Source organism: Varanus komodoensis, unplaced genomic scaffold (genome assembly GCF_004798865.1).
Source record: "Varanus komodoensis strain SLA01 unplaced genomic scaffold, ASM479886v1 scaffold70, whole genome shotgun sequence".
Classification (NCBI taxonomy): domain Eukaryota; kingdom Metazoa; phylum Chordata; class Lepidosauria; order Squamata; family Varanidae; genus Varanus; species Varanus komodoensis.
In genome coordinates this window covers 1,951,300-1,963,354 of record NW_025336348.1, presented here as the reverse complement: position 1 = coordinate 1,963,354, position 12,055 = coordinate 1,951,300, and the positions used below count along the sequence as shown (strand labels likewise).

At 44.8% G+C, this 12,055-nt stretch overlaps 1 protein-coding gene across 1 annotated transcript; it reads left to right on the top strand.

The window, feature by feature from the left end:
- The first annotated feature begins 244 nt into the window (after nucleotides 1–244).
- LOC123034677 (islet amyloid polypeptide) lies at nucleotides 245–10,251 on the top strand. Its single transcript, XM_044452229.1, has 3 exons — nucleotides 245–324; nucleotides 500–637; nucleotides 10,080–10,251. Exons 1-3 carry the CDS (start codon nucleotides 245–247, stop codon nucleotides 10,249–10,251), a joined length of 390 nt encoding a protein of 129 aa, XP_044308164.1.
- The last annotated feature ends 1,804 nt before the right edge of the window (nucleotides 10,252–12,055 follow it).

The window sequence follows — 12,055 nt, the reverse complement described above, 5'->3', positions numbered from 1 at the left end:
TGCATTTATTTATCTTTGATCGGATTAGAAAGGGGGCATCTATCACGGCTTCATGCAACTTGGACACTTCTTTTGCCCCTCTCTGTTCTCTCTGGATATTAGTTGTGTTCTCACTGAATATTCATAGTGCCTTGTCGCTCCAGGTATTGCTCCAGATGCTGTTCAGTGTGTAAGGAAGACTGCATGTGTTTGGCTGAAGGGCTTTTTCGTGTTGTGATTATTTTCAGAAGCACCTCGGGAAGAGATGTGCAGCCTCAAGGGACCCTTTCTTTTCATCATCCTGTGTATTACATTAAATTCTCGTGAAGCAACACCTGCCGAGAGGTCAGTAACCAACAGGCTTATCATACTTTTTCAAGAAGGAGTCAAATGATTTAAATTGCATTGATGTTCAGGTCATCTTTTGCTATATGGTTGCAAGAGACCTGGGTGTGGGGAGTGGGTGTGAGAGGAGACGTATTAATGAAAAAGCTATTTTGCTTTTTGTTGTTATTTAAAGACTTCTCTATTTGGCGGATGATTTATCTGCTGGGACTCCCAACGAACAAGAGTGGTCCTTACCCATAGTGTCAAGAAGTACTGGCTTCTTGGGAAATAATGATGCACCCCTGGAGGAAGAAGCAGCCAAGCCCAACAGGTATAGATTGCTCTTAATTCTAATCCAAAACATGCATAAAGTGCCATGCAGTAATTTGCATTGAGGTTTTCTCAGTGTAAATATCTTCCATTCTGTTCAGATTCCTGTGATCATTCCTCAAAGCAAGGCTGGCTATATTCCCTGGCTGGAAGCTCTTTCACAGGGCTTGACTCTTTGCATTGTGGCTAACTTCAGTGGCATTCCTCCATATCCAATAGATTTGGGGGTCTCATTGCTTCTGAGTTACAGAAGGACAGTTAATAGAAATCTTGATCTTTTAAACATGTTAACTCTTGTTGCATATATTAAAAGCTCTCGACAAATTGGATGTTGGGATCAGGTACACTCAGATTAATGTTTTTTAAAAATGAGATGGTTTGGCAAGGACTCCAATCTAATGCAAATATAAAATTGCATTGAGGAGTACTGTTTATGCTACAAGAGTATAACAAGTATCACTTTTCCCTTCAATTTAAAATCACCTGAAGAAAGGAATAAAAAATTCAAATAATCAATGGTTCAGAGCAGCTTAATCTTCGCTTCTGTGATCTACAATAAATAGTCATTTGCTGAGAAGCCTCAGTGTGTTGGACTTATCTAATCCTTTAATATCTTGAATATGCTCATTTCATTCCTTACCCCTCCACTTTGAGTCTAACTGACACCAAGGGCATTTTATACTGCAATCTTACAGACCCAGACCTGGAGTTAATGCCCATTGATGCCAATGGGAGTGACATCCAAGTAGAAGTGCCTAAATTTTGACACAATTTGACTCATCAAAGTCTCTGCTTGGAGTAGAATTTCCCAGTTCTTCTGAACGTTGATGGAGAACATTGAACAAGATTATTCTTTCCTTCTCTCTTAAAGCCAGAAGGGTAGCATTCTGTGGAAGGTGCTAACAGACTCAGAAAGAACCCTGTTATTTTTGCAGTACTCCTTGTTCTGTAAAACGCAGACTGTCACAGAGAATTAGAGCAAGCTGTGGCTACATTCAAGGAGACCCATACAGATCTTCATTTAAGGAATTGTAAAAGCCATGTTCTTATGGGATTAAAATTGCTATGGAAATCACATTTTAAAAAGTTACCTACATTGATAGACTGACGTGATAATGGGAACAGCCTTTAATAGACTGGTTAAGTGTCCACCAGATTTCTTTCAGAGGACTGGAAATGGGCTGAGGCCACATCCCAGGATGATGTTTTAAAATATAAGAGATTTAGGAGGCAGCAAATGTACCCATACTTTTGCAGTTATTCATTGCAAGGCCCCCTGAATTAAAACCAAAACAGGAGTGAATCTAGATGTCAATTTTTTGCCACTATTTGCATTACGAACGGTATGTTATGGGGCAGGGAGAGGCACGGTGATGCTGTTCTTGGCAATGCCAACAGGTTCCTTGTTTATTCAACTCACATTTTTATTATATTTATATGCATTACATTTAATCCCTGTGGTAGAACTTGTTGGCAGATCAGAATGATGCCCGCTTGGCTCCAGCAGGTTGCCACTACCATGTACCTTGAGCACATGCTCTGGCACATGCCTAAGTCATAATAGAGTCTTAGATCAACTGACCCTCCTGTGCTAAGGCAAACTAGAGAGAGAGAGTTCAGCAGTCACCCACTCTGATTTAAGCAAATGCTCATGCAGAGCCTGGAGAATGCAGGGAATTGGTGAGCATGTCATGACCCTGAAAACAGTGCGGGAACCATACACTAGCTCACCAAATTTCTGGGAGGTCGAAACACCACTTAGCAAAAGCATTGACTCCATAAAGGAAGCCACAGCTTTGAATTTGCAAGAGCTGAGCAGGGCAGTGAAGAACAAGGCACTTTGGAGGGCTTCATTGGTAGCATCATCATAAGTTGGAGACGACTTGATGGCACAATAGCAAAAATCTCCCACCTACACCCCCAAAAGCCCCGTGTAGATTTTTCTTTCAATGGGAACTCAAAGTCAATTTTATATTTCCAGCTTTGAGTGGCCCAGCACTGAGCCCCATGACCTTCCCTCACCCTTTGGTTACTGGGGGTGCTACTCTGCCAAGCAGCCAGGAAACCATTTTTAGCCACCTCTTTGCAATGTATCACAAGGGGAAGGAATCGGAATGGAGGGCTATCAGGGCATACCCTAGCCTCGCAGCCCCATCTCCACTCTTTCCTGACTCCCAGAATGCCTCTTTCCAAGGTCACTTTTCCCATCTTGAAAAGAATCCAGTGTTGTTCTCTTTGGTTGGGAGATGAAGGGTTCTGAGCAAAGATTCCCCGGTCCAAGCTTGGAACTCTAATTCCAGCCTCAGGCCTGGGAACCAAAGCATCCTATGGTTATCTAGATGAGGTCTGCAGGTCACGGAATCACTCTGCTAGCAAGGCAAAAGTGCTAGATTGGCTATAAGTCCTACTTTTCAGTGGATAGTCTTCTATCTGAAGGGTTCCTCCATCTGAGGAGAGATCAGACAGAATCCTTGAAGTTGCCGCATGTTACTGCGTCTGCCATGAAATTCACAGATTTTTGTAATGTGCTCAAAAGCACAAATTTAAAAATGCTTTTCACATTTTTAAGATATCTGTACGAATATGCTGTAATGAATGGGAGAAGAATGCATGCATCTGAAAGATGCACGCAAAGATTTATTCATTTGGAAGGCCATGTTGGAAATTATGTGAGCGTCAGTGATTAAGATGCTGAGCTTGCTGACTGGCAGTTCTGCAGGACAAATCTCTAGTACTGCATAATGGAATGACCCCCGTTACTTGCCCCAGCTTCTGCCAATCTAGCAGTCCGAAAGCATGCAAATGCAAGTAGATAAATAGATCCTACTTCAGTGAGAAGGTAACAGTGTTCTGTGCATCTCAGCATTTAGTCATGCTGGCTACATGACCATGGAAACATCTTCGGACAACGCTGGCTCTTCAGCTTAGAAATGGGGATGAGTATTGCCCCTAGATTTGGAGACAACTAGAATGTAGGTTCAGGGGAGACCTTTACCTGTTTTGTGCAAAAAGGAGAATAAACAAAGCTTGCAATCTGATACAGGCTTGAGTCTGAGATGGAATTCAAAGAATTTCAACAGCCTCATGCTGTGCTGATTCACACATTCCTAACTAATTTATAGTAATGACCTCCAAATTTGAACCCAGGTGGATAAATTAGTATATGCAACCTTCTTGCCAATCCCTCTCCTCTTTCTCTATACTGTATTTCCTGGTTTTTTGACCATGAGCAAGAGATTATAAAGATCATATGACAACGCTGATCCCAGACTGCATTACTGTCGACTGCAGGTAGAGATTACATGTTGAAAGAAATCATTGTTTGCATGCATTGGATTTATAAATTCATAAGTCACCTTTTAATTCAAAGAGGACCCCTGAAGTGCCTAACAGTGTACTACGAAACCTAAATAAATTTCAAACAATTTCAAGACTGCAGCAATATCCTGCTGAATATTTTGGAAATATGAACATCAGCCCAGACAATCCCCTTCCCATGATACTGGAAGGCCATCAGCCTTCCACAAGCTGATACCATCCAAATGTAGCACGGCCATCATCCCCAGCAAGTATGGGGACACACAGGGGAAGGGTGTTTGAACCCATGGAGCACTGGGGCAGGCCTGATTCTATCTCAGGGGTTGGGGGGCAGCAAGTCCCCTGTCTGATCATTCCCCCAGTCCTTGAAGCCAGCTGGAAGGCAAGAGGTCCTAGTTACGGGAGAAGTTCACTGCAGCAAAGGACTGATTGTCATGCTAATCCTTCTCATAAAATCAGCAAGTTCTCTAAATAGCCTTTAAAAGCATCTGAAACTTCAACACTGAGTCATTGTTGCCACTGAGTGACTTAATGATACTATAATTACCCTTTTCTGAAGGTGCTACTTTGAAAAATCAGATAGGAGGTCTTTTGTATATAACCTACTTGTATTATTCACACCAATCCCTTTACACTGTTTCTTCCTGAGCGTTTCCTATCTGCGTCCCCAACCCGCACCCCACTTGCCTTTCCAAACATGAAGCTGGGGGCAAAGAGATGATGATGGCATTTCCATCCTGAATCAGAAGGATTTCTTGTTGTGATGCCAGTAAATAGGAGAGCTTTGGAACTGCCCCGCTAGACAGATCTCTCTTCCCCAGCCTGGTTCCCGCCAGAGGTGGGGACTACAAGTCCCATCACCCACAACCAGCATGGAAGAGGTAGCCCTACACCTCTGAAGGGCACCGGCTGGAGTAAGCTGAGCTGGACGAAGGGTCTTGTTAGGCCAAAGTTCTCTTTCCAAATGAACTTGAAGAAAGTCTAAAATTTTCAGTGCAATATTTCTTGACACCCTACACATTCCAGGCCCATTTGGCTCGCCGTCAGACCGTTCCACATGCTGCTTGACTGACAGATGTTTCTTCTTCCTCTCTCCACTTCTGGAATTTCCTCTTCAAAAAGGGTTGCTAAGCTAAAACCCTCTGGGAAGAAGTAGAGTAGGGAGGCGAAGCTACCTGTTCTTTTAGTTGGTATGCGATACTTGGAGGTATGTGATTCTGTATATTTAGGTATCGGAATGGATGCCTGTTGATCATTAGCCAACAAGGTGATGCTGGGAGTTATAGGATCCCCCAGCCCCAGACATGCCGAGGATTGCACCTTTAAGTGCATTTTGAGGGTATTCACCTCCCCCTGCAACATACAGACAAATCCATGGTTAAAAGTAACCCCCACCATATAAAGATCTAGAGTTTAGTTGCTCTCTCTCTCAGTCTCTCAAATAATACTATATATTTTAAGAGACCCAAATATGTAATAGACTCATTTGAATTGCCAGTTATGAGAGGGTTCTGTGCTTGTTTGAGAGTCCCTGTCTTCTTCCAGGTAATTCTATAACCAGGCATCTTTCAAAATGAAAAATCAGCTGAAATGAGACTGAAATGAGAGCCTGGATAGGAAAATAAGAGCAGAGCAACTGCTCCATGTAAAAGTTATTTGTGTTCACAGTGGCTGGCATTTTTAAGATGGTCTCATGCTGCCTTGTGGCTCAGGTCCCCAAGCTATTGGGGTTGGTGGGCATATTTAGGGTTTCAAGGAAGCATCAAGGGCATGCTGACAAAATGCTGCCAGGAGAAAAGGGTCGAATGTAAAAAGGTGAGCCATGGTGATCCTCCATAGCTGAGAGGATCATGAAACCTTCCATTTCCACCAGGCGAACTGGTGAGACCAAAGGAGAAGTCGTGTGCCTTCAGAGCAAGGCGAAGAGGGGGAGTGAGCTCCAGTGTACGAAACCAGGCTTTTCAACCCCAGTCAAGATGGATGGCTATTTGTTGTTGTTGTTGTCAGTCGCGAAGTCATGTCCGACCCATCGCGACCCCATGGACAACATTCCTTCAGGCCCTCCTGTCCTCCACCATCCCCCGGAGTCCACCTAAGCTCACGCCAACTGCCTCAGTGACTCCATCCAGCCACCTCATCCTCTGCCGTCCCCTTCTCCTTTTGCCATCTATTGTTCCCAGCATCAGGGTCTTCTCCAGGGAGTCCTTCCGTCTCATTAGGTGGCCAAAGTATTTGAGTTTCACCTTCAGGATCTGGCCTTCCAAAGAGGAGTCAGGGTTGGTTTCCTTTAGGATCGACTGATCTGAACTCTTTGCAGTCCAAGGGACTCTCAGGAGTCTCCTCCAGCACCACAATTCAAAGACCTCAATTCTTCAGCGCTCAGCCTTCCTTATGGTCCAGCTTTCACAGCCATACATTGCAACTGGAAAACCATAGCCTTGACTATACACACTTTTTTGTGGCATGTCAGTTAGGAGGAGGAGAACTTAAGAATTAAGAGGACAATCAGAAGGAGCAGGGGGCCAATCAGACACCAAAGGATGTGTCTATGAGCACATTTTCACTCAGGGTACCACATTGGTTACTCCAGGGTGTTCAACAAGTGTTCAGCAGGGGGTGTTCAAGATCCCCTGAGATGAGGGGATGTGAGAACCCCACTGCCTAGCACCCCATTCCAGGCAAAATTGCCTCGTTCTAAGTAAACCGGATCTGAAGCAAATGAATTGACGATTACTTAGCAGAATAAACCACATCAATGTAATAACATTCCCAAGAAAGGAATTTTTCTAATATACTGCAGTGCTAAGATCAATCAATTTAATGCAGAGACTTTTCAGCATTGCTCAAGATGGCTAAACAACACCTTCCGTCTGGTCTAAACCAAAACTAAATGGGCAAAGGGTGTTACAGGGCAGCCTTACAACCATTAGATGCTGTCTAGATGGCCATAGGATTTTTTGGAGATCCGGTTAGGAGGTTGCGAATGAGCTGCAAATGTGTAGTTGGAGTGTCAGCTCCAAGAGATCCTGGAGATGAGTTTGGGGGGGGGGGGGGGGGAGGCTACCTCTTCCTCCCTCTACCCTGCATAGGCTGCCAATCATCCTCTGAGTTTGGAGAGATCCAGGATTGCACTCTTATATAATCTGCCCCCCTTAAAGGATGGTGTAGATTAAATTCATTATGGCTTTACTTTGTATATTTGTTTTTATAAAAAAAAAAATTAAAAGTATAGCCTGACACAGTCCTTCCTGAGCTGAATTTTCATTTTGGGGTAGATGTCTTGAAGAACCTTTTCAGGCGTCTATATGTAAAGAAACCGTGACCATCTGCAATCATTCATGGGATTCACCTAGCCTGGAACTAGACAGGATGTGTTAAATGCGTTAATAAGTACCAGGGGCTTTATATTGGCTTCGCAGATGCAGCTTGCACTTTGTTAACCTTTTCAGCACCTTATTCAGCTTGGGAAGAAAAGCCACAAGAAGGCTTCCAAGAAAGGCTTCCGTCTGACGAAATGCCATCAAGTCCTGAGGTCCCGAGGCCTCTTATCGTTGTGCTGCTTCTATTGTTAGAAGAGTTTTTTTTAACATAGTTCCACCAGAGACAATCTTCTCTTGAAGATTGTTCCATCGGTGATCTTAATAGAAAAGAGAGGTAATTTGGAAAGATGCACTCTGCACGTTCATACCTGTCTGGATTGAACAGATATTAGGCTCATATACTTCTGAATAAAAATCTTCCCAGCTTGGACTGTACTTATAAATTGTTTCATTCTGAGCGATTCTTCCTTGGTCTCTAATGGAGGCTTTGTTGTATAATCTTGTTGTTTTCCCAGCTGACGGACCAATCTTTTCTAGATTCCAGATTGTGTCATTCTACTCTCACCTTGCTCAGATCGAAATCTAACCCTTTTAAGACTTAGCTAATAATCAGTCATGTGTTAGTCTGGCAGCATTTCTGAAAGCAAAGTAACGTGCTACAAAATGTCTGTTGGAGAGTCCCACAGAGATGATTGTGGTTAATAAACGAACCTTTCCAATTGCCTGCATTACGAACTCGGCCATGGGAATCTCAACAACAGGGTCTCTGTGCAGAGAACTGTGAGCAGAAGGGAATGGCTGCTAATAGTGTTCAGCAAATGCTTGTGCAAACACTATCAGAAGAATTGCACGGTGCTTTAGTAGGTAGGTTCATTAGCAGTTTGCAATTCTCAGTGGCTTGCACACACAAAAGAACATCTTGGACAATGTTCAAGCAGGAAGTGGGAGTCAAATTACCCATGCATAGAAGACATCTTCTGAATACCAGCCCAGGGTGATTTAGGGCAGAAACCTATGGAGGAAGAAGGAAGGAGGATGGAAAACTTCATATCCGGGTGACCTCCATCTTCTCCGTCTCCTGGATCATGAATTGCCTCTTCACCCCCTTTCCAAGGTCAAGTTCCAGTCTTGGAGAGGCAGCTGCAGAAGAAACAGGAAGGGAGATCTGTGCACAGACACCCAGCACTGAGGTTGGAGCTCTGTCTTCAGCCTCACATCTGGGGATCCAAAGAATCCTTTGCCTTCTCCAGATGATGTCGAGGGGCCATAGGAACACTTGCTTAGTGAATTTGTACTTATGCCTCCATCTGCAGATCCTCAGTTGTGCAAGCATTTAAGATAATAGGTATGTGAGTACCATTGGATGTATATCAAGGAGGGACGAAGGAAAAAGTAATCCAGCCTACACTCACACCCCAAATTGGGGGTAGGGGGAACCTTCCAGAAATCCTTCAAATCCAGGTGTTCTATACAGTCTTGATCCATTTGGAAAGAGAACCACTATTTTTGGATTTTGTGTACCTTTCTAATATAACAGGCCAAAGATGTTACAGCTTCCCAGAAAGCATTTGCTGTTGGGCTTGTAGAAGTATAATAGCTAAATAAAAAAATTGAGAAGTTTCTGGGGGAAAGTGGCACCTGCAGCAAAAATTATAACATTTTGGTAGCACCCAATATGCATGGTGTGCTCTCATCCAGTGTTCCAACCAAGCCTCTTTTTGGAGTTGTTCTGCTCCATTTCTTCACCCCCTGCTTTTCCATCCCCCACAACTGTCCAGAAATTCCTTTTATTGTTGCTGCTCAAAGATCAAATGTGTAAAGTCTTTTTTTCAAATGAAACCTTACCATGGATGTGTGACAAAGCATTGTGATGTTGGCTATTTCGATTTCAAATTGTTTTACAAGGTGCAGCGTGGTGGTGAGAGTGTTGGACTGGAGTGCTGACCCTCCCACTCAGCCTGACCTACCTTACAGGGTTGTTGTTAGTATTAAAATGGAGGTTAAAATAACAGCTCCCTTGGGCTCCTACAAACAGGTAGAAAGGTGGGATATACATGCAATTCAATCATAATCATAACAATATTCTGTAATTTGGAATTTACTTTTTCAGTGGTTGATACAGACACTCAGTTCACAGACCTTTGCATGTGAACCATTGCATGTGTGGGTTTAGTATTTATCTGTATGCCACTTTTCTATACAGGCAGAGCTGCATAGCAAAATCCATTTTTACATGTGATTTTGCTGTACACTTTGCATAGATTTGTATAGAAAAGAAGTATATACATACATATGAAACCATACATATAATAGATAGACTGTGTACTGCAATATGTTTACATTTATTTATTTTATTTTATTTTATTTTATTTTTTGATTTATATCCTGCCTTTTCCCTACAAAGGGCTCAAGGCAGCTTACATCATTCTCCTCCTCCATCTTATCCCCACAACAACAACCCTGTGAGGTGGGTTGGGCTGAGAGTCTGTGACTGGCCCAAAGTCACCCAGTTGGCTCCATGGCTGAGCGGGGACTAGAACCCAGATCGCCTGAGTCCCAGTCCCACGCTCTGAACCACTGCACCACAGTGGCCAAGAATGTAAAAGAAATCCAGCATAAATCAGGTTCTACCCTATTTCCCAGCCAAAAGGATTGCAAAAATAAAGGTGCACTCACATTTTGTCCCTAAGTGTGCAATGAAATATAGTGAAAACAACTTAGTGACAGCAGACCATTGTGTTGACGGGTGCTTGTGGCAAGGTTCTTACGGCGATGTTTTTCCCCCCTTTGCTTCGACATCACCAGCCATCGCTTGGAGAAGCGGAGATGCAACACTGCTACGTGTGTGATACACCGCTTGGTTGACTTGGTCGTCAAGGCCAAGAACGTTCTCGGTGGTAACTATACGCCAACCAACGTAGGATCCAACTCCTTTGGCAAAAGAGACATAGAACCTCCAATCTACCTACAGCTTTAATGTCGCAAGAACGCAATGGCTACAGTCCTCGTTAGGAGACCCTCCTCGTTTCCTACATCCCCACCACGTACACGGTCCCAGATTCCACATTCTTCGTACGAGTTCTCTTCGTTTTCGTGAGGCTGCCTCTTGGGCAAATCATGTAAGAACGCGGCTTTCCACAGAACCGCTCTGGTCACCGACTACATGTTTATTCTTCACAGTGCCTTGTTGTGTGCGCGCGTGTTTTATGTACGTGACTTTTCATGGGTTTGTCACCTGCTGGGTTTAGGGGAGGATGTGCAGGTGGGTCGGACATGGGGATGCTCCTGTGGTCGATGTGCTTGTGAAATTCCTCTGCTCAAATCAAAATAAACCTCACACACCTATGTCACACGAAGCTGGACTGTGTAAGTGCCACAGGTGTTTGGGTTTGTCGTCTTCTTTTTTCTTAAATTAAAACTGTGAAAAAGACAAACAAGTGAGCTCCTCATCTTTGCAGCATCAAATGGGCCCGTTAGTGAAACCCACCCTGGTCAGCTTGTATCAAGGTTAGCCCCCCCAGTTTGCAAAAGTCCAGCAATCTTTAGGTCACCAAGAAGCCATCTTTGGGGAGGGGGGTTGAGGGGACCAACCCCCCCACACAAACACTCCACATGAGGACTGAGCTGAGTCGGTTGCCAGAGACCAGTGACTGGCCAGTGGGAGTGGGGAGACAAGAATGGATTCGGGTTGCTGGTGGGTAGCTCAGGGAGTGTGGCAAGAGGTGAAGACGCAGCTGTTAGTGGAAGGAGAAGGGGGTACAGTGTACTGGAGTCACGGTTGGACTGGACTTGGTCCCTGGGATCATGTTCAACACCCCTGGTCCACAGCGAAGAGCAATTAATCCATGTGGCACAACAACGTCCCTTTTACCTTCAGTTAAAAAAACTGCAGGAGGTAAAGGCAAAGGCCTCGGCAGGGCTTGGGGCATGTGTGAGTTTGGGCGAACTCTAGAAGTTGATGGGAGCTGTGGTTAGGCACAAAATGGCTGCTGTGGAGTCAACAGAGGTGGAGGGAGAGACATGCTGAGGCTGAGTCTCAGGGGGAAGGGGAGGTGGGGTGGGAAACACTGAGGTAGAAGGGGAGGGAAAAGCTAGAGGATGGGCATGGGGATAAGCAGCAAGATAAAGGGGCAAGTGGGAGAGAAAGAGCAAGGCTGCGGTTGGGAAGGGAGAGGAAGAGAAAGCGGCAAGAGGGAGAGAAGAGCAAGCCTGTGGTTGGGAAGGAAGAGAAAGCAGCAAGAGGGAGAGAAGGAGCAAGGCTGTGGTTGAGAAGGGAGAAGAAGAGAAAGCAGCAAGAGGGAGAGAAAGAGCAAGGCTGGGAGCTGGGAAGGGAGAGGAAGAGGAAGCGGCAAGAGGGAGAGAAAGAGCAAGGCTGGGAGCTGGGAAGGGAGAGGAAGAGGAAGGAAAGTGGCAGAGTGAGGAGGCAAAAATGGGATGATGAGAGAGAGAGCAAAGGGGAAAGGTCTGTGTGGATGGAAGACTAGGTGGGGATAGGCAGGGACTGCCTCCATCTCGTCCTGCCCCCTGTGCAGAAATTTCAGGAACATGAAAGAGAACATGACGCTAAATACACATTTTTGAAGGGGGCAGTGGTGGTGTTTGAGATCCCCAGCCATGTTGGAGACTCCTGCCCTGGAGAGCTGCTTCCTGGCAAAATACACCCCCACCCCCCAGTCTTTAGCCTTCCCAGACTTCACCTACCTGTCTCTTGTCACTTATTTCTCTTCTGCCCTGACAAATCCTAACCAGGTCTGCTGCCCTGAAACTGAGCATGCACTTGA

Bases quoted from the DNA above. Each gene is read 5' to 3' on its own strand.
- LOC123034677 (XM_044452229.1), top strand. From the start codon at position 245: ATGTGCAGCCTCAAGGGACCCTTTCTTTTCATCATCCTGTGTATTACA. The intron at 325-499 runs GTCAGTAACCAA...TGTTATTTAAAG, and splicing joins GAAGCAACACCTGCCGAGAG to ACTTCTCTATTTGGCGGATG. The intron at 638-10,079 runs GTATAGATTGCT...CGACATCACCAG, and splicing joins GAAGCAGCCAAGCCCAACAG to CCATCGCTTGGAGAAGCGGA.